A 23,721-nucleotide genomic window follows, 5' to 3' on the forward strand; every position below is an offset into this window, starting at 1 on the left:
ACCAACTGCCCAAAACGAGCCAGCCAGCTGGCTTCTGTGAACTCTGCAGACCAGCTAGAGGCTAGTGGGTGGGTAGGATTCCTTAAAAGTTGGAGGTATGTTCTAATCCACCAGATGCTCTGCTGGAGAAGGAGGGACAATCTCCTCTAGGACCAGTCAGATCCAATTTGATGGTACACACACACACAAAACAATGAATTAAAATTAAAAAATTTAAAAGTTGGAGATAGATATACCATTTGATTCAAGAATCCTATGTGTGCAAATATATGTTTTTGTGTACCATCGAATTGGAACCAACACATAGCTGACCCTCTGGAGGGTGTTCAGAGGCCGTTAATTGCATGGAAAGAGACAGCCCAACCTTTTCCTGTGAAGAAGCTGGTGGCCTTGAATCACGTGCCCTCAGGATTGCGGATGGCTTTTTGACACTAGGCCACTATATATATTCTTTAAAAATTGGCATAAAATAAGGCCTCAGGAATTGATGGAATACTAACTGACATACGGATGTATTTCACAAACAGATTCTTCCCTAGATGTGCACACCAGGTTGTGTCAAGAAATCTGGAGGACAACTACTTGATCAAATGACTGGAAGAGATCCATATTTATTCCCATTCAAAAAAAAAAAAGGTAATCTGACAGACTATCGAAATTACTGAACAAAATCATTATTATCACATGCAAGCAAAATCCTGCTAAAGATTATTCATAACTGACTGGAAAGATACATCAACAGGGAATTTCCAGAAACACAAGCTGGGTTTAGAAGAGGCTGTGGCACTGGGGTTATCATTGCCAATGTCAGATGGATTTTGGCTGAAAGCAGAGTACTAAAGGAATGTCTATTTGTGTTTCATTGACTATGCAAAGGTATTTGACTGTGTGGATCACAACAAATTGTGGCTAACTTTGAGAAGAATGGGAAGCCCAAAACACTTGATAGTGCTCATTCAAAACCTATACTTAGACCAGGAAGCAGTAGTCAGAACAGAGCATGGAAACACTGCATGGCTAAAATCAAGAAAGAAACAAGTTAGGGATGCATCCTGTCTCCATCCTTTTTAATTTATATGTGGAACAGATTATTTGGGAGGCTTGTCATTATGAGGAGGAATGTGGCACCAGGATTGGAGGAAGACTTATTAACAACCTGGGTTATACAGATGATACTATCATTTGCTCAAACTGAGGAGGATCTGAAGCATTTGCTGCAGAAGGTCAAGAACTGCAGCCTTCAATATGGATTGAAGTTCACTATCAAGAAGACCAAGATTCCCACCACTGGGCCAATTGGCAGCTTCATGATAGCCAGAAATGAGACTGAGATTGTTAACAATTTCAACTTGCTCAGATCCACAATCAACATTTTTGGCACCAGCCATCAGGAAACCAAAGATGAATTGCATTAGGAAAATCTGCCAGGACCTCTCCAGAGTGCTAAAGATCTATGATGTCAGTCTAGGGTCCAAGGTGGGCCTCATCCAGGCCATAGTCTTCACCATTACTTGCTTTGCATCAGAAAGCTGGACAATGACTAAGGATTACAGAAGTGATGCCTTTGAGTTGTGGTGCTGGAGAAGAGTTTTGAATATACCATGGGCTGCCAAGAGAACAAAGAAGTCTGTCCTGGAGAGGGTGAAACCAAGGTGTTCCTTGGAGGCAAGGATTTTGAAGCTGTTTGACATACTTTGAGCTTGTTGCCAGGAGGAACCAGCCCTTGGAAAAGGACATCATGCTTGGGAGGGTCGAGGACAGCGCAGGAGATGAAGACCCTTGATAAGTAATACTGACAAGGTAACTGGGGGTAATGGGAATAAGTGTGCTGGAAACAGTGAAAATGGCTCAGGATAGGGCAGGATTCAGAGCTATTATGCATAGGGTTGCTATAAGTTGCAGATGACTTAAGGGCACATCACAACAACATATGCATATGTATGTGTATGTCCTAGAGAAACAAGAGCTGCAACACAGATATATGCACACTCATACTGACAACAGCATCATTTACAATAACAAAGAGAAACACCCTAAATGTCTACCAATGGATGAATGGATAAAGAAACCATGATACACGCACACAATGGAATACTATGCAGCACTAAAGAATGATGAGGCTTTGATGAAACATCACATAACATGTACGAATCTAAAGGACATTATGCTAAGTAAGTCATTTCACAAAAGGGCAAATATTCTGAGCCCACTCATAAAAAACTAGTTGTTTGTTTGGTAGAGTTTTTTATTTTTTAAAGGCTATGGGAATCTGTCCCTAGGATGGCTAGTTTCAGGTTAGCTGTGATAGTGTAGTTATAGCCATTGGCTCAAATTACAGAGAATACTAAAGACCCAAGAAATAAAAAAAGGTCAGAAGAGATTTAGAGGTGCAAGTTATTCTCCAGACAGGTCAGGCCAGGACTGACTTAGACCCTGGGGTGGGGGTGGGGGGTCCTTATCCTCTGGATGGAGGATGTTTGTAAGCAGGTTTTGGCCACAGCATGAAGAGGTGATCTCAGACACTCTCAGAGACAGGGCTAGGTCTCTTTGCTAAGCTAAATTCAGTGCTTGTAAACTAAGTAGAAAATTATTCCAGTTTTGATTTCCATAGTATGGCTTGAAGAAAGTATATTCTTGAATGGAGCAATTTTCTCTGAGTAATTAAAAAAAACCAAACATGAATTTTCTAAAATTTCCATGGTAAAAACTAGCACCATAAAAAGAAAAAAAAAATCACATTTAATCACTGACTTCTTACTGAATTGTTATTTCTTATCAAGTTCTCTGAGGTTGCTAAGCTTCCTATTATTTAAACTGGAAACTGAACTCCCACTAAAAAACCCCAAAGGCAATGCTGTTGAGCCAATTGTGACTTACAGGACAGAAGGGATCTGCTCCTTAGTGTTTCTTTGTGCAAGGGGACTGCCATGTGCTTCCACTAGAAGTGCCTGTTGGGTTTGAACCATCAATCTTTCAATTAGCAGCCAGTCCTTAACAACCACATCACCAATGTTCCCAGAGAGCGCTAATTTGCACTGTGACTTGAGTGAACATTTGCAAAGCAAATTTTCATTCAACCACTCATATACATTTTGTTATAACATTAATTTTAATAGCTACAAGTGATTATTTTGTCCCACTTCACTTCCAATGCTTCTGTACTTCACTCTTCCATTTAAAATGTTGGAGGACACATTTTTTCCATTTCTTTAGGTCTTTTATTGCATCTTGCAGAATTGCTCTATAGTTTTCTTTGGATAGGTTTTTTTTTGTATCTCTAGTTAGGTTCACTCAAGTATCTCAATTTATGGTAGGCTATTATAAATGGTATTGCTTTCTTGATTTCATTCTCTGAGTTCCCTTTGTAACTGTAGAGAAACACCACTGATTTTTGGATATTGATCTGATATCCTGTCGTTCTGCTAACTCCAATAGGTTTTTTTTTGTTGAGTCTTCGGGGTTTTCTGTGTACACTATCATATCATCTGCATATAGTGACAGTTTAACCATCTCTTTGCCAACTAGATGCCTTTTACTTCCTTCTCTTGTCATATTGCCCTAGTAAGCACTTCAAATACAATATTGAATAGAAGTGGTGATGGTGGGCATCCTTGTCTGGTCCCAGCTCACAAGGAAAATGCCTTTAGTCTTTCTCCATTGAGAATTATGTTGGCTCTTGGTTTTGCATATATACTTTTCACTATGTTGAGGATGTTCATGGGTAGGAAGACTCAGTATCTTGAAACTGACAATCCTACCAAAAGATATCTCTATGTTCAATGCAATCCCAAACCAGACACCAAATTCATTTTTTAGGATTGAAAATTATACAATTTATTTGGAGAGGCAAGAGACCCCGAATAAGCACTCCCTGACCTCAAAACCTACTGTACAGCAGTAGTAACCAAAACAGTATGGCACTGTTACAATGATAGGCACATAGACCAATGGAATAGAATTGAGAACCCATAAATAGACCTAGCTATCTATGGTCAACTGACACTTGACAAAGAAACCAAAGCTATCAAATAGGGAAATGACAACCTCTTTAACTAATAGTGCTGGCAAAACTAGACTTCCACTTGAAGAAAGCTGAAACAGGATCCATATCTCACACAATACAAAAAATTCAATCTGGAAGTAAAGTCCAAAACCATAAAGTTCATAAGAGACAAACTGGGATCAAGTTTAGAAATGCTAGTCCAAGGTCCAGAGAGACTGCCAAATACAACCAGAAATGCACAGTCTAAGAGGATACAACTGATGCATGGGACCTCCTAAAGATTAAATCCATGTGTGCATCAAAAACTTTTCCCATCAGGGTGAAAAGAAAACTTACTGAATGGGAATAAACATTTGATAATACCATCTCAGACAAGAGTCTCAACAAAAGTTTACAGAATCCTCTTGGGCCTCCACAAGTTAAAGACTGATAATCCAATTTAAAAAATGGGTAAAAGACATGGAAACAGACACATGAAGAAATGCTCCAAATCACTGGTAATAAGAGAGATGCAAATAAAAAACCAGCAAATCAAAACCACAGTGAGGTACCATCTCACTCCAGTAACAGCGGCAAAGTTTAACAGGGCAGCAAGTAATAAATGCTGGAGAGGATGTGGCAAGAAAGGAACTCCTATACATTGTTGGTGGGATTGTAAAATGGTACAACCATTCTGGAAGGCAGTTTGTTGCTTCCTCAAAAAGCTGAATAGAAATTCCATATGAACCAGCTATTCCACTACTTGGAATATACCCCGAGAATATGAAAACTGAGGCACAAACAGATTTGTACACCAATGCTCATAGCAGCATTATTCATCATCACAAGAACATGGAAACAACCTAAATGTCCAACCACAAACGCATGGATTGAGAAATTATGGTACATTCACACAATAGAATCCTATGCAGCTTGCAGGAGTGATGATTTTGTAAATTATTACCTAACTTGGGAGGGACTGCAGAGTATTATGTTAACTAGCTCAGTCCCACAAGGACACTATTGTATAAAGCATTATTGTAGAATAAGAATCCAAGGAGGGGGGTTAGAAGCAGAAGGATGAGGATGTGCAAGGGAAGGGGGGATCAATCATGGAATTGTACAAATTGATGGGTGAAGATTGAGGGAAATTGGAAGAATCTGTTCTGGAAAATAATGTATTCAAATTTTGTAAATAAACTAGTATAATAATAAAAAAAAAATATTATGGAGGAGCTACTGACCTGCTGCTCTAGGGCCGAGAAAGGGAGCCATTCAGCAATAGCTGTAGGGCACAATGCAAGACTTCCCCCTCTACCCATGTTCTCATTCAATGTAACCAAGACCCAGCTTTTAAACACTATCCCTTCCCCACATTAGTCTCTGGGGATCTCAAGTCAGGAACATGGTGAGTGGAGAAAACAGGACCAAGTCTTAATGGTTTCTAGTTCCATCTCTCTCACCTCCTAGCTATGTGACCTTGGGCAATAGCTTAACCTCTCAGATTCTGTTATTTGCATAACAAGAAAAACGGTACCCATTTTGTCTATCTCAGAGTCCTTGTAAATGAGAGAATTGCTTTGAAAAGTATAAAGTGTCATGTGGATGGAAGGGCTCCTGTTTTGGTTCTCCTATTTGAAAAGTCTGTCCTACTCCTGGGAACTGAATGAAATCAGTTTTCTACAGGGCTGTCCAGTGAGGTGAAATGATCAGATACTAGTCACTTATTCAGTGGATACTGGATACAACCAAGATAAAATGTGGTTAAAAAACTTCTCATCTGAAACTGGACCATTACTTTCCGCCTGTTATCTTGTAGTCATGATGTTCTCAAGGTCTGTCTCCAGGAAACAAGTGACAGGTAAACAAACTAAGACAACTCCAGTGAATACATATTGTTTAATTCTTAGGACATCTAAACCTAACAGGGGGAGGGGCCATCTCCTCCTCTACCAGTCAGATCCGATTTGACGGTACAGAAAATAATAAAATAAAAATTTAAAAAAAAAAAAGAAAAAAAGAAAAAAAATAAACCTAACAGGGATAATACGATAAATCAGCTCCATCTCTAGGATAAAAGCAAGTTTTCATAAAGGTATATTATGATGAAGACAAATGATAATCCAAATGTGGCACTTCTCTGGAGAGAGCAAATCCAGTCTCCTCCCATGTCATTTATAATCACTGAAAACCAGCTGGAGGGTCAGTTATGAGTTGGTTCCACCTCAACAAGTGAGTGATGTGTATTTATTTGGTCTGCTGTCATGAGCTGGAGCCGACTTGATGACACTTACCTACACACACACATACCACACCATACCACCACCACCACACCACCACTGTTGTCAGTTGATTTGGACTCACTGATGCTCCAAGATTTTTACGGGAGGAGACTGCTATTTTTCTCACTTGGAGGGGAAGACAGATTTGAACTGCCAACCTTTAGCAACTTGACACTAACCAAGCAGAGTTCTGCACAATGCTACAAGGGAAATATATATATATATATAAATTCAAAACAAACAAAAATTGTACTTATTTGCTTATTGAGAACTGTAAAAAGCTAGCCAGAACAAAAGTAGCTAAACATCTCTTTGAGGCAATTAAGGAAATCTAATTCCAAAAGTGATTTGGTCATCATGGTATCATCTACCAACTCCTTAATGCTGATGACTGTTTCCTTTACCAGCTTGAATGCACACTAAGTTTAAAAACACTTGGTTAAGTCTGTTCTTTGTTCAAGATTATATATAGACATTCTCCTTGAAACAAAGGAAACAATAAAATTACTTACTCCAAGAAACTTGATACCTTTTTTGTTTTCTAAACTTAGATTCTAGAGTTTAAGGCAAAGTAGGAAACAAAAATCTCATTGATTATGTATCATTTACATAAAAATGATTGGCTAGGTTGCTTCTCTGTTAGGGGTTGTGGAGTTGGTACCAACTTACAGACTCAGTGTACGAAAGAATGAAAACCTGCCTGATTCCACCTATCTTCACACTCTGAGCTATGCTAAATGCACTGTTGCAGTCACAATCCACCTCACTGGGGCTTCCTCTCTTTTAATGACCTACTTTTCCAAACATGATGTCCTTCTGCAGGAACTGGATTGTTGTCAGGTGCTGCTGAGTCATCTCCAACTCCTACTGACCATGTGACCAACAGATCTGAACCTTGCCCTATCTTGCAATGGATTAGGATCCTGACGTCAAATGGGTTTGAGGACTATTGAACTAGATTGTTAAATGCTCTCAAAAACAAATGCTATTTTGAAGAATACCCATTTCATTTATTGACTCAGTTTCTGGGTCTTCTTTTCTCACTTAAGAAAGCCAAAGAAGATTAAAATTTTGATACAACACCTGTCCGTTAACACAGTTTGAACTGTGGACTACTTCTTTAACTTCAGAAGGTGACCAAAGTAATTTTAGAAAGAATGATAATCTTGTTTTCTGACTCTGAGGATCATGACCATTGGTGTAATCTATACTTCTGAACTTGGAAATGCCAACTTAGAAAACAGAGTTTTACAATCTGAAATTAATCAAGTCAACCAGAATAAACTACTATTAGTATTACTATCCTGCCCAGAATTGGGGAGATGCAGTTATCCTTAAAAGAATTGTTATTTCGGATTACTGTACTCCTAAAGGTTTAGTGAAGAGAGGCACAAGATTTACTGATTCTTATTCAATGAATTTAAAAACTTTAAATACGTCTCAGTTCCATAAACTTTAAACTTGCCATCACCGCCTTTGTCACATCACCAAATGCCTCCCAAAGAATCAGGCAGGAAACCTTTAGGGTGGTTGTATGTGTGCTTTTTTGATTTTCGGGTTTTTTTTAATTATATAATTCATTTATACAGAGAAATCATTTGTAGTGATCTATTTACAGTGTTTTCCAATTTTCATTTCCACTGGCCAAATATATCTCACATAATAGTCAACATTTACTTGAGTTGATCACTATAAAAAACCTGTCATGACATAGGGCTTATGGTCCATGCCATCTAACAACCCCTTTCAACAGACTATGGCCTCATTGATATTCTAATAGAAAGCATATCACTCATGTAACATTTTGCAGTGTAAAATCAGTCTTTTTTTCCCCATCTTATAAATAAATCCACCACAATTGATGTAATGTAAAAATTAAAAACATTTCACTGTTTCTTTTCAAACTCATTATTTGCAGTTATTATAAACCAAAGCAAATAAAATTCACTTCCCCTCAAGCCTTCTACAACTTACTACACACCCTCAATTTAGCTTTTACTATCTTTCATATTCTGGCACAACCAGACATTCTACTTTAAAGCAAAACTACTCTCATTTTCCCTCTTAAACAAAAAATACACAAAACTTATTACCAGTTATTTCGCTTTTCCTCTTGAATCTCATACCATGCTAAAACTTTCACCTTTATTCTCAAGGTGGTATTTTGTTCAGTAGTCTAGATATGCTAAGTTATTTCATGTGTGTTCACTGCCCCAAAATGTTACAGTTTAATAACTGCAATTTTTAAAATTGGCTCAAAAACAGTATGGCTTGGTTTCACTTGGTAAAGTTAATATGATTTAAAAATATAGATACATATATGTATATACACACACATACACACATTTTTTAAATCATGGAAGAACAATACTTTTCACAGATAGGCCAAATGAAATAGGCATCAATGTAAAAAAAATAAAAGCAAATACTAAAAGCTACAATAAAAAAAAATTAAATAATTGTAGGTTAAATGACTGAGAAATGAGGAATGTGCAGTAAAATACAAACCAATAAAAAAGCATTCCAGTTTATAAAAATGGAAAACTGATAAAGTTTTATAGCTTGTTTTCCAAGGAGTAAATTTTTAAATACTGCATATATGTATTCCATGTAGACTTTATGTACCAATGTTATAATTTCAAATTCTCCATGCAAGGTTTATCAAAGAAACATTGGTAAAATGCTAGTATTTGCCAAATTATAATTTGGGGCATATATTATAATTTTCATAATTGGTTGGTATTGGAAAATTATGATGTAATCAGGATTAGAAGAAAACTCATTTCAAGCTTATTTCATTTGATTAAAGATAACACACTTGCATGTTCTAAATAAACCAAAAATACTGTATCTTAAAAAGGGCTGTAATTTAACAATTTTTATACCTTTAGCTGCCATTTAAAAACAAAACCCCCAAAACACAGAAAATAACAAAACTGGTATACAGTAACCCTACAATGTTTCCATGCTCACATTAAAAGGAAAACAAAATAAAAACTGTACACATTTATAAATAAACAGTCTCTCCAAGCAGTCCATGGAGTTTTCTTTATACTAGAGTCTCCTTCCGTTTGCCACTTAACTGGGCTTTGTCCCTCGCTTTTCGGAGGCCAGACTGTGTTCTCATTGCTTTCACACTCTTGGTGTTGTCTGCTGTATGCACGCTGGAACCACATTCTGCATTTTCATCAGCTTCTACTTGAATAACACTAGACACCATTGATAGCCTTCTCTGGGCTTTGATATTTGATGCTGAGAGGTTGTTCTCTTCACACTCTTCACTGAGCTCTGGTAAATCCTTAAGCTCCATTGGACTGGTGGTCTGCTGGAACGGGGCAATTGCGCTCCGAATACAATTGAACCACTGCTGCTTATGGAACACATCATTGGCTTGGAGAGTGTGAGACTGGCCTGGGGCAGGGTCTTGGAAGCGGACTCTAAAGATATTTTTAGCTGGAAATGTAAACATTGAAAAAATGTTATTTTGGATGAAGTGCCAATAAGGGTACTATCTCAATAACAGTATTTATACATCTTGCATGTCTACTGGGCAGATACATTAAATTCAGCCTACATATCACTTACGACACAACCTCTAGTGTTGGGAAATGAAGCACCTGACAGGTAAGTATAAGTGTAGGCTAAGGAAGTCCATTCTATGTTTAATTATTTGTATAAGTACGAAACGTATTTTCTTCCATGCCCTATATATTATTTCTTCCCAGTCTCAACCCCAACACAAAACTCTTAAATTTTAAAATTATATTCATTATGGTTCTTGAACATATGTTTCTTTAAACTAAGCTTTTTTTTTTTTACCTTTATCGGAGTTGCTGAAAGCTCCTCGAAAGGATCCTCCCATTCTCACATCTCCATCCTGCAGGTCTTCCAGGACCAGCTCCTGGACTGGGATTGGCTGCCGGTAAACCTGGTAAAAGTGTCGCTCATTTCGGGTAACAGGTCGAGTTAAAACCAAGATGTCTTGAAACAGGAAAATGTAAAGTTTCTGGAGAAAAAAAGGAACAAAAGCTTTCTAACATGGAACTGTTGTGATTTTTAAATGATTGAGACAGTGTTAAAAGAATTTGAAATTATTATTAATTTCATCAAATAAATAAAAAAATTATTTCCTGAGCTTTTGCTTATAAATAACACAAAGATGGTGATTTGAAGGCTATGCATATTACAGCTGGAAAGTTTTTTTCTAATCTTAGACTCTATAAAATGTCTTTCTTTAAACTGTGTAACATTAGATTAAGCAATAGCTAAGCAAACCCTATACCACAAAGACCTGACTATCAGTAGTAACATGACTTGAAACACCAGTATTGTACACTGCAGTTTCCTACCAAAATAGGGATTAAAAAATGCAAGTTGGTAAAAATGTTAATGGCTTTATTTCATCCCACACAGATTTAATTCTTTATAGAACAATTAGGTCTCATGATGGAAATCAGAAATACTTATCAGATTTCAACTTCCCTCAAATATACCCAAGCCATATAAATTAGGTTTTTGAAAAGCTTAAAATAAGCAAAAATATTAAGATTATTTAAACATCAGTATGCTTATTCAATCTGCTTTAGAAATCTGTTTTGTAGGACTCTAAACTATTTATTTCATAAGAAAAGTAAACCTTTCAAAGTAAATTTTTAAAAAAAATATTCTTTTAAGTGAAGCATTATGGAACTCATAATGTAGTAAAAACCGGGCCCCTGGTCAAACAGATTTATGTTTCAGAGCTAAGCCTGAATGACTTTCCAGTGAGCCATTAAGGTAATCTTACTTGTTCTGTAACTATAGAAACCAAATGATTGCTTTATCAAAGTTGATAACAAAAAGAATCCTGTAACCTTCTTTCACTATGTGTTAATTTTACACACCTGCTTCAGAATTTATGCAGAAGAAATGAAACTCTGGGAAAAGTAAGCAGTATCTTACTTTATATTAAACTTCAATATACTTACATGTCCATTTTTATTCTTCAGTTCCCCATGGCAAAGCAATACTTTACTTGCTTCAATTCTTGGATCCTGTGCTTTTCATCCAAATATTCCAGTTTGTCGATGTAATACTGGCATTCTGACTCACCTTTCTTCAAGTTGATATCAGAGAGAACTCCTTGTATTATCAATACCTAAATATTGCAAAAAAAAAATTGATGGAGCAACTTCTGTATGTTAACTCATACTGCTTCCCTACAGGGGCAAAACCTTCACATTAAAATTACAGAATTTTGAAGTCTGAGAGATCTCTAGAAATTAGGTGTGGTGATGTTGATTGCCATTGAGTCGAGCATGACTCATAGTGACCCTATGAACAAAAGGCATGAAGCCTTTCTATAACTACCAACATTTATCAAAGTTCATAGAGTTTCCAGAGGCATGGTGCTTAGAAAGTGGATTCAACCAAACTCCTTCACTAATAGATGAAGAAATGAATTGCTCAAGGTTGCAGAGCAGGCTAGTGAAAAGAGACCAGAGTAAAACCAATCTCTTGATTAAAAAGGAAATTAAAAATATATTAAATACATCTCATGATTGCTTTTATATAGTGCACTAATGTAATGGATACTCAGATCACAAAAAAAACCTCAAAAACCCACCCCACAAAAAGCTAATTCAACTTACATAAGAATTGAGAACATCATTTTATATCTTCGTAAGGTAAACCTAAACCACAGACCTGAAACAACATGAGAGTCATTCACTGGACTACTTACAGCTTCCTCTAAAAGCTGGATGTCAGGGTGATCTTTTGGAGTGTGTCTAAGAATTTCTTTTATCAGTAAAGGGTATTTGACTAGGCGGCTTCGAGGAATATCTAAGAAGCTCCAAAGATCTAGTTTTCGACTAAAAGGAGATTCAAGACATCGTTGGAGAAAGTCTTGGACTCTTGGATCTTGTTTCTTTTGATCAAGAAGAGCTTTGGCTGCGAGCTGGTTACTACAGTAGACTTTGTAGGCATTCAAGCCTGGTAACTGAAGAGTAAAGGAAACAAATTATGATAAATTCCTGTTATGAATTGGTCCATTAATAAGTCTGTGAATAAGAAACACAAAACTTATAACTAATCCGGAAAGTTATTTAAGTCCAACTAAAGACCCTTGATTTCTACTTTCCCCACTTCATTCAGTTAAGATGCTAATGTGAATTCCTTGGACTACTTAGTGTTCCTCCATCACATTCGTCCATAGCCTTGAAGCTCCTTAATTACTAGACCTCCTCTCTCACTAAACTTCTAAAGCCTAAACTTTTGGCATTCAAATCCCAATCAAAAGAATGAAATGATCAATTAATAGGGGAATTCTGGCCAAAATATATTTGTAAAAGAAATGAACACCATATCACTTCACAGTTTGTTTGAGGTTTTCCCCCTTATTCTTTCTTAAGTAGAAAATATACTCCTATACCTACAAAATTCTTTTAATGTCTTGTAGGATTATAGCATCCAGTTAATGGATCAAATTGTCTTGATAGTGATCACAAATTCGAAGACTGACATATCTGCAAAAGAAATTGACTACATACCCAGTTGACAAGAATGTGACCAATCTGTTCCACTGTTCCATCAGGCTTGGTTGCTGCTCCTATTCTTGCCAACAAATCTGAAGTACAAGAAAGCAGAAATACAGATTTACATAAAAAATAATTCAGCATGAAATTAGAAGTTCAGATTAAAATGACATCTGCTATTACTATGGTGATTGATGAAAATGAAACAGCATACCTTCGTGTAGAGGTATGTAAGCATCCAAATCACCAAATATATGTGCGAGTTCCTCTTCTGACATAATAGATAACTTTAACATGGGATCATGGTAGGCCTGTCAGAGATGGAAAAATGCGTCACAAAAATGATCAAACAAATAAAACAAGATAACAGATGTCTAGACTTTGATGCAACTATGACTAACAATATAAAAGCTAATGTGGAATCTGTCACCACAAAAGAAAGTATACATTAATCCTCACCCAGACTCTTATATAATACTCATATCAAAAGAAAGAAAACACCTCATCTTTTCCCCCTGTACCACTAGAGGTGGAGAACCTCCATATTCACTTTGAGGGGCACAACACAGCCCCTGAAAGGCGACAAGGTCCATTTGCTGCTGTGTGCACCACTATTTAAAGCGCAGCTATGAGAAACTGTGGCTCTTGAGTTTGGGTGCTAGGTAAAATCTCATCTTTTAAAATAAAGTGAGGAAGAAAGAATTGTCCACTCTTCCAAATGAAGAAAAATATCCTGTAGAATTTGTTAAATAAAATAAAAAGAAAAAAAAAACCAATCCTTAGCGCATATAACCTAGGCAGAGGTCTCTCAGAAGAGAAGCCTGGCAATCTGCTTCTGAAAAGTCAGTCTCCACAGGAGGCTGCTGAGAGTTGGCACAGACTCAAGAGCAATTAAATGTAAAGAACATGATAAGCAAGTTATTTACCAACAACAACAAAAATTTACTTACTGACCTTTCTTGCAAGTTTGAGATCCTCAATTAAATCCTGTTCACCTCGTGACATTTCATATATTGCCTTAAAAAAAAATGCAGCAATATAAGTAATTTCTTCCTCTTAGAAAGGAAAATTTCATACGACTGACGTTTTACAGTATTTAACTAATGTTCTGAACAGTGTCTTATAAAAAAGGACCTAGTATGAAAACTATAATGCAGTATGAAATCTCAATTTAAGAGGCCTCCAGATGATTTATAATATTACCCCATCAAAGTAATCTAATTTGATGACCAATTTTAAGGTGTTGTTCAGCAAGTGCTATGCTCAAATACAAGACGCAAACTAATTTTGCATTATTAGTTTGCTGCCCTTTTAGCCAAACTGTGTTTAAAATTTTTTAGTATAATCATTAAACACAGTCCCGTTCATAAATGCTGACATACCTCCTGACGTTTGATTTCTTTGGTAGTTAAGGATTCCTTCATACTGACGTCTAACATTTCAGACCACAGAACACTATTTCGTCTTTTGGTAGGTGTTGGGACTGTTGACCTGCTATATGATTTCTGGGCAGAAGCCGGGGATCTGTTGTCACCACGAAGAGTAAATGACTTAAAAAAGAGAGAGAGAGAGAGAGAGATTAACAAGGGAAAATAAGATTTAGACAATATAACATTTTTTTAACTTATATATAGAACACATAAAATAAAAAGCAAAGTTCTGAGAATTTCTCAATGCATAAAAAATAATTTATGCCAGTTCTAATCTAACATGATGGATCAGTTCTCAATGAAAATTACTTCTGAGTAAAAAAAACAAATCCAAGTCTACAGTTTGCTAGAAGATGCAACTTATACAAGTATTGTTCTAATAATTTTCCAGAATATTCCATAGAGAACACTTAGGTTTTAAAAAACTTCCCTCATCACATTATTTCCCCCAGCTTTTTGTACCTGTATTGTTTGACCAAAGCGTCTGACTGCTCCATTTCTTACAGGCGAGATTAAATTTGCCAAGGATGTGACCCGAGCTAGAGGTCGGACTCTTTTATTGCTTGGCTCCTGTAAAAACAAAAACAGGTTATACTAAATGTGTGTTTAGGCTCAATGGTTTCAAACAAGTTTGGGCAAAGTGAAGCCCTCTTACAAAACAGTATTTGCACATTATAAAACAAAGAAACATGGAACTCTGAAAAGAAATGTTGTTCTTCACCATTAAAACAGTAGTGGTATAAGAAAGACCAAGTATTTTATTATCACCTTAAGAATGCAACACAAATCACCATTAGAAGAAAAGTTAAAATTAAAACAAAGAAATTTGATTCTAAAATAATGTAAAATGCTTTAGTTTAATAGAGCATAATGGAAAAACAAATACCCTTATAAAAAAATGTCAAATACACAAAAGTAGAATATAGAACAGCATGTACCTATGATTTAGCCTCAAGTTTTTAGTAAAACAGTTTGAGTTTCATCTCTGCCTCTACTAGAGTACTGTACAGCAAAATGCAGACATTATATAATTTCATTCTCAATACTTTATAATTTTTTTTTTAAATAGAGCTATCTGACATTCAAATGAGTCAAATCACAAGTAGTGAGGTTTCTGCGATGGCAGGTGTTTAAGCAAAGGCATAGCACAGTGGTTCAGAGCACCCTCAGATCATGGAATCAGAGTGCCCAGACTCAAATTCTGGTTGTAATACAGTGAGGAGTACTCTGAGCTGCAATTTCTCCCCCCCATCTGTAAAAATGGAAGGCTAATAACTAAACTTCCTTTTTAAAATGAAGATTAAATGATGTATATGTTTAAAGAGCTCAGAATAGTGCTTGCTTGGTACACAGTGGTGCTGTTATATGTTGTCAAGTAGAACCAGACTCATAGCTGACCCTCCAGCAGGTTTTCACAGACTGTAAATCTTATGGGACAAGGGTGCCCATCTTTCTCCCTTGAATAGCTGGTCTATTTGAACCTTTGGGTTAGTAGCACCACACTTTACCACATGGCCACCAGTAAGTTTTATTTATTACTAACATTCTTTTTTAAGGGATATTTCTACTTGAATCCTGTCATTTATTAAGAATTATATATTCATATATTTATGCATTTTAAAGTATGACAAGTCATAAAACAGGCCTATCTTTTATAATGTCTTATCTGTTTGTATACCAAATACACAAAATGTAAACATTAATAATTTCATTCTAAATACTTTAGCTAGAGAATAGTTTTTTAAAGTTGTCAAATTGCCTTTGACAACTGTGGCACATCTATGAAATAATTCTGTTAAGAATTTGGAAGGAAATTTATTATGTAAAATTAGCACTTAGATGGCATATGTACAAATAATTTCCTTAGAAATTCATGAATAATGTGGTAAAAATAGTTATTTAAAAAAAGTTAAAATTTGTTTTGAAGGAAACTTCACAAATGACAAATCAAATATCCAAAGTAGGAAAACGCAGACTTATTAAAGTCCTGAAATATGAATAAATATATTAGAAAAGAACATGAATTACTAAAGGAAGACTTTGAAGGTAATCAAAGCGAACTCAGAACTCTGAAGGTAAAGTTTGTCATGTGCCTTCTTCTACAAGAAATTTAACTACAAAATAAAACCACTAATGTGCAAATATGAAATGATCTGAAAGAGAAACCTTCAAGGTATGCAGTAAACTGACAAACATGGTGACCAAGGGGCCATGTGAAGGCTTTTACAATATACATCTGTGTAAGCCTGAAGTGACACGTGCATGTGCAGGAAGGCAGCACACGGCATTCCTTTCTATTTGGTAAAGATAGTACAAAGAGTCTTCTGTTTGAATGAAGATATAATTACCTCACAAAGTAAGATATGCCAGCATTAGCTAGAAACAAAGCAGTTGTCACAATGCTTTGTTCCTCTTTTTGGAAACAGAAGTTAAATCTTCTATTTTGTTTAAAGTGTAACATTATTTCACTGCTCAATAAATCATAAAATATTAATTTCAACCTCAGTCTTTGTAGAGGTGCCTCTTGTGAATTTGGAAGAAAATAAATTTAGCTCGAAGAAAGGAATATTTTCTAAAATTTATTATAGAAAATAAAATAAATGATAAATTCTTATCTTTATATAATCAGGTCTTATACAGCTACTAATTTTTTGGTAACTAAAAATTATGGGGCAAGTAAAATGAAATCTATCTATTTAATTAAATGTAAGTAAATAACAAGCATGTTTCTGAAACTAATATGGATTTTACTCATGTTCTTTCTTTGGGATATTATGCTAAGCAGTAGCTGGCAGCTAAATATTTACCATAGTCCTTTAACTACCCACCCCTATCTCATTTCTCCAGAAAGGATGTTACTTTTAAGAATTTACCCAATTTGAAATGTCTTGTTTGATAAGAAAGTGTGGTGTTTTAACCAGGAAATATTGGGGTAGGTTAGAGAATATTCACTCTTTCCACATGCTTCTGGTGAGCCAATGGCATCTTTCCTGTGTTACTGAAAGGTCATAAGTGAACATTATTTGGCAGAAAAAACACAAACTTTTAATGTTTATATTTAAAAAGTATAAAAATATATAAATATATATAAAAAAATAAAATATATCTAAAAATACTTTTAAGAAAGATCTTGGGAAGAAACCTGAAATATTTGATGGAAATATAAAGGCATATTAGTTAGTAATGAATATGGATTGCACTACCCATTTCAGGATGTATTGGGGGAAAAATATCATATGGAACACTTTTGAGGAAGTGATATGGATTAGGCATTCATAGGTTGCTTATAAAGTTAGGTTAAAAATCTGTGGTTACTGAAATACAAGTCAAAATTTGGTTCATGTGAATTACCAACCAAAACCAGCTGAACTATTTTTTAACTATCTTGTTTCAGTTTTTAAGAACCTAAACATTTGAACTGTCCCAAAATAAATTTAAGACAATGTTTTTAGAGAACTGGAACACACAAAATGTATATACAATACTTGATGTTCTAAAGAGCAGGTGTTATTCTAGTCTACTACCATGAAAAGTAGAAGTAACCTAATGTTTTTCTTTTTATTTAGGAGTGATGCAAACAGTGATATGGATATTCAAACTATGCCCTCTCCTTAAAAGACAATCTGCACTTTTGGAAATAAACAAATACCAACTTGCTCAAAAAACTGTCTCCTGTTGATAACCTTTAACCTGTGCTAAAGTTTGCTTGAAAGAGAAAAAAAACAAGCCCAACGCCCTTAACGTAAATTTAGGTTAACTTTTAACCAGGCTAGCTAGTTTCTGTACTACAGAAAATCTACCTTCAGACCAGACAACTACATAATTTAGCTGTAGTTCAGGTTTTATACCTTGAAATATTCTATCAAAATCTACAAACAGAAATTTGGTAAGATTAATATAAAACCTTTGATTCACCTTTCACATCAATGCAACAATATGTAAAAATCCTGCTTTGACTTGAGCATTATTATTAGAGGAAAAAGAATTTTCCTCTAGTAATAATGCCTCTTAAGGGGATAGATATTATGAGGATCATTCATAATCAATCAATTAAAGATATATTAGAAAGACAGCATAGGTCTCGGTTTGTTTTCGATTGTTGAGTATAATCTTCTCTCATACCTGATAAGAACTTTAAAATAAAGTGAACATGAAAAGCTACAAAATAGAAAAATGAGTTATAATAGGATATCACCCCCTTTCTACTTAGTATGAAAAGTAAAAGAAATATTTAAATGAATTCATTCCTGTAAAGCTGTGTTAAGTTTTTATAAACTGACAACACTTGGAGTTACTAAATACAACAACAACAAAATCAACTCTTGGTGGTCCAAAAGAAGATTATCAGGCTCATTATTCACATTGAAGACTATGTACATGAAGAAAACAGAAACAAAACATATCCAACAAGCAAAAACTCAAATCAAGCCACACCGAAGAAATGCTTACCTCCTAAATAGGGCAGCTATTTTAACTGCCAAAAAGTATATGTTGTGTGTATGAGCAACAGCTTTATTACTAACATACAATACACGGCACATATTTTAAATGTATGATTAGGTAAGCTTTGAGAAGGTGAAAATCTAGGAAACCATCACTACAATCAGTATAGGTTGTATGTCATTAAATGAATACAGAAACACCATTTCCAAAATAAGTGCTAATACAGTATATAGTCTGAATTCTATATAAGGATCACAACATATTGTATAAAGCCATTTGACTTATTTTGATGTTATTAAAATTTTTTTTAATTACAATAACTTCCGACAATTAAAGAAGTGCAGCAGTATTTAAATAACAATCATTGGCTAACTGTGCTAAAACATTTCTAAAGAAAAAAGTAGCATGCAATAAACCTACTAGAAATGGGAAGAAAAGGCAAAGTCGTACACCAGGTCAGAGAGCACATTAGTTTACTACGATTCTCACTACTCACAAGGAAAAGATTCTTATTTTTCTTCTTACTACACAATGCAGTCTCCAAAACTAAATACTAAGGTAAATACAATTTCAAAAACCCATAAAACTATATTGAGAATCAAAGAGATCAACCAACTTGAGTAGCTTATACACTTAAATTTCTTTTTGCATAGAAATCTGTGTATACTCAAGAGATACTATTTATAAGCCTATGTATTTAAATACACACCATAGTTCTTGAACACATTCCAAAATATGATCAAAGCCACACATATTAACTAAAACTCAGTAAGAAAATTCAAATTGCTAATTCAAGACTAAACTCATACTGTAAAGTTTCATGGAGTTAGAAAACATTTTTCTTGCCTAATTTCTCTTTTAAATTCTTACCTCCTGTTCTCGGAAGGACTGATTGTTACCATCCAGGACTCGAATAGTCCTTTTAATAGGTAGGAGACCTCCAATCTCATCATGTGCCACCATGCTTTACCAAGTATTCCTTAAAATCTTTAGAATTGTTCCACACCTGCGTCAGCTCTACTGACTCGAATTACTACAGACTCACACAGGCTTTTCTTCCAAGTGCTCAGCCACCCTGGGCAGCCATTTGCCCATGATTTCCCCAGTGGTGGAGCTAACAGCGTCTGAGAGCTGGAGCAAAAAGGACAGACCTCAAGCCTTTGTGGGCGGAGCTATGCATTAGGGGCGTGCACCGGTGATCACGTGGCCCTAGTTAACTGACAGCTGGGGCACACCTAGGCTTCTCGGTTTTCCCAGCAGAAGAGAAAGCTCTTTATCAATAGGTTTGGAATTTCTATAGTAAGGAGATCGGACAAGGAAGCTAGGTTAATGTAAGGCTGAACCTTTTCCTCCTGATTTGGAAGGGATTCCCAAAAGAGAACTAAGTAATTGCTTGTTTAGGTTAGCTTGTTCTAAGGCGCTCTGGTGCCTTACTGGTTAAAAGTTGTACTGCCAACCCAAAGGCACACAGCTGGAATCCACCAGCTGCTCCAGAGGAGAAAGATGGGCAATCTCTTTCTGTGCGATTTATTGCCCCTGCAAACCTGCTGGGCAGCTATGGGTCTGAGCCCACTTGACAGTACAACATAGTTTTAATCTTGGAGAGGAAAACTTTTCCTATAAAATATCAATGAAGGAATTTATTATACACAACTTGACAACTTCAAGTCAGAAAGAAATTTAAAGTTAATAATTGTTTATACTAAATAAAAGTCTCATTATCAAGGGAATTTGCTTTTATTTTTTATAAGTGCAAATGTATTCACAACTGTTAACTGTTGTAAAATGGTTCCCACTATTTCTTCTCAAGACTGTCAAGGTAAATACAAATGTACTTTAGTTCATTCACCTGAAGTAAATCTCACATAGACAAAAGGTAACTGGGTTACTTTGAGGATACAGCTGTTTCTTAAAGGCAGATCCCCCCACATGTTTTTAAAATTTGATATCTATGCACCAGATGTTATAAGAAATACACAGTGTTCTAAATTATATATATATTAGATCCTTCTCTATTCTGGATATACCATTCCTCCTCTATTTGGACTAATGGAGCTCTGGTGGTGCAGTGCATTAAAGGTTTCACAATTAACTGAAATGTCAGTGGCTCCAATCCACCAACCATTCCTAGGAAGAAAGATAGGCAGTATCCTCCTATAAAGATTTACAGCCTTGGAAGCCAATAAAAGGTTGCTATGAGGCCAGAAAAGAAGCCTTAAGTGACTGAAAGCTGACCCTCTGTGGGTTTTCAAAGGTCATAAATAGTACAGGAGGAAATTGCCCATCTTTCTCCTGAGGAGTAGCTGATGGATATCACTAGGCCACCAGAGCTCTATTAATTTATATTTTTAGAATTTATTTATCAGTATTAGAGAAATCTACAATGAAAAAGATACTGTTTTAGATGCTATAGTTGATGGGAGGGGGAAGGTTTCATATCTGTTTCTTTTTTTTTTTTTTCATATCTGTTTCTAAAGTACTAAGACCATGGAGCAATGATGTCAGTTTGAGGACTAAGGCACACCTGATTCAGGCCACAGTCTTTTCAGTCACTTGCTATGGATCTGAGAGGTAGACAAAGAATAAGGATGACAGAAGAATAATTTATGCTTTTGAATTGTGGTGTTGGAGAACAGTACTGGATATCCATGTACTGTCAAAAGTAAAAACAAGAATGTCTTGGAAAAAGCAAAGCCAGAGTGCTCCTTGGAGGGAAAGATGACAAAGCTTTGTCTTACATACTTTGGGCATGTTGCTAGGAGAGGCTATTCCTTAGAAAGGGACTTCATGATTGGCAAAGTGGAGTTGATGGTGAAGGAGAGGAAGACCCTCAACCATGTGGACTGACACAGTGACTGCAGCAATGAGTCTGAGATTGCAAAAATGGCATAGGATAGAATAGGATTCAGATCTGTTGTTCTTAAGGTTGCGATGAGTTTTGCTTGACTCAACAGCACCTAACAGCAACAGCAATGAGACCCTGGTGTAAAGGTAGACCTCATGAATAAGTACCTAATGTTAATATAGTTTTTGAAAATTCCAAAATAAGTAGTTTAGTTAGTTAAGTGCTACAGAAGTTTAGGAGAAAAAGTCTTTTCTAGTAGTGCAGGCTAAGATATGATTAGCAAAGACAATGAAACAAAACATTAGTAGTGTCTTGCTGGGCAAGTTGTTTTATTTATTTATTTTTATAAATCTGAGCAAGAGAAAAGAGCAAGGCTTTATCAAAGGAGGCTGAGGGAATAAAACTGTGAGGTTATGGGTTTTGGTTAGAAAAGAACAGGAAGTTTTAATGAGGAGACAAGAGATGATGAAAGTTCTACTATATGAAGAGATGCACCATTAGTGTTTGAGGCGATCTGAAAGGTGACTGGTCACAATGGAAAAAAAATTATAATAAGGTATCAAGAACTTTGCTAAGGCAGGGACAAGGGGAAAGTAAAAGGATATAAGCAAGAAGTAAATAATGCTCATGATTTTAAAGATGAAAGGGACAGCTGCTAATGAAAATAATGAGGAGGAGCAGGTTTTGAAAGATTGTTTCATTTTACATACATACATAGATATGTATGTATGTATGTATGTATGTATGTATGGCCCTTGACTCAGTGACTGGGGTAATCAGGTAGACAAGTAAGGTTGGCTCAGTATAGAGGAGGGTTCAGAGCTGTTGTACATAGTGTCACTAGGAATCACAAGAGATAAGATGGCACATAACACCACCATCACCAATAACAACAACAATATACTTATATATATGTCAGTCTAGAGACTAAGGTGCACCAGGGTCTTCGCAATTACTAGTTGTGTATCAGAGAGCTGGAGCAATGACTAAGGATGACAGAATTTGAGTTGTGGTGCAGAAGAGTCTCAGAAAAACCATGGACTGCCAGAAAAAAAAAAAGTAAGTCTGTCTTGGAGAAGGTGGAACCAGGTTTCTCCTTGGAGGCTAGGACTTGGAAGCTCCGTCTCACATACTTTGGGCATGTGGCCAGGAGGGACATCATGCTTGGAGGGGTGGAGGGGCAGAGCAGGGGATGAAAATGCCAGGTGAGATGGACTGATACAGTGACTAGAGCAATAGGGTAGGCGTGTCAGAGCCAGTGAGACTTGCTCAGGACAGGGCAGGCCTCAGGGCTGTTGTACATAGGGTCACTATGAGTCACAAGTGACTCGACAGTACATAACAACAACAACAACAACAACAACAACATATATATATTTTTAGATACTTGTATACTCTTTGTTGTTGTTGTTGACTGCCTTTGAATCAAGCATGACTCATATTGGCCCTATGAGCGAAAGGTCTGAAGCCCCCCTAAAACTATTGGCATTTATCAAAGTTCATAGGGTTTCTGGAGGGAAGTTATTTCGGAAATGGATACCACTCCTGCTTACAAATGTATACTCTTTAGATATACCTAAGAAACACTTGCATCTAAGCGAATGTACTTATTTGAAAATTTTCAAAAGGTATCTTGTATGAGGTACCTCTTCATGACTTCTATCTTTACATCATAAAGAATAAGGTGAAAGGAGAACATATAAAAGAAAAAAAAACTCAGAAGTTAGAAATATAGAATAAAAGCTTGGAATGCGGCAAGACTTAAAGATCAGAAGGCATCAGAGTGAATAAGATGGCTGAGAGAAAAAATATGGACAAAAAGAACAGGGGTCCAATGATTCAATCTTGGAGGAATGCCAAGAGGAAAAGAAGTAACAACCACAAGCAGAGAAACAAATCAAGAAGCCATAGAAAGAAGAGAGGTTAAAGGAACGTATTTAGTGACTATAAGTTTAACAGTGACGTAAAGTGTGCACAGTGGAAAAGACAGTCCATTGGAGAGGTTGAAGAAGGAATGGAACAGAACAGAAAATGGACACAGACTATTTACAAAGACAAGTAATCTAGAAAGCAATTTAGGAAGGTCTGTAAGAGACTGCTGCTGCTTATAGGAAGAACTGGTGCAGCACTTCTGCAGCCAACAATGTGCCCTCTCTGTATGTATATATAAAAGTGGAAACAAAAACCCAATCCCACAGTTATCAAGTCAATTCCAGCTCATAGA

At 36.0% G+C, this 23,721-nt stretch overlaps 1 protein-coding gene across 1 annotated transcript; it reads right to left on the reverse strand.

Annotated features, from left to right (window-relative positions):
* Positions 1 to 9,313: 9,313 nt before the first annotated feature.
* Positions 9,314 to 19,824, reverse strand: NET1 (neuroepithelial cell transforming 1). Its single transcript, XM_006903740.1, is given in 11 exon segments — positions 9,314 to 9,717; positions 10,084 to 10,270; positions 11,232 to 11,302; positions 11,305 to 11,401; positions 11,987 to 12,244; positions 12,795 to 12,871; positions 12,994 to 13,090; positions 13,734 to 13,796; positions 14,162 to 14,329; positions 14,672 to 14,779; positions 19,523 to 19,824. Coding segments are annotated over 11 exon segments (1,623 nt in total). The 5' UTR covers positions 19,616 to 19,824.
* Positions 19,825 to 23,721: the final 3,897 nt, after the last annotated feature.

Source organism: Elephantulus edwardii, unplaced genomic scaffold (genome assembly GCF_000299155.1).
Source record: "Elephantulus edwardii isolate Elephantulus edwardi_28Jun2011 unplaced genomic scaffold, EleEdw1.0 scaffold00105, whole genome shotgun sequence".
Classification (NCBI taxonomy): Eukaryota; Metazoa; Chordata; class Mammalia; order Macroscelidea; family Macroscelididae; genus Elephantulus; species Elephantulus edwardii.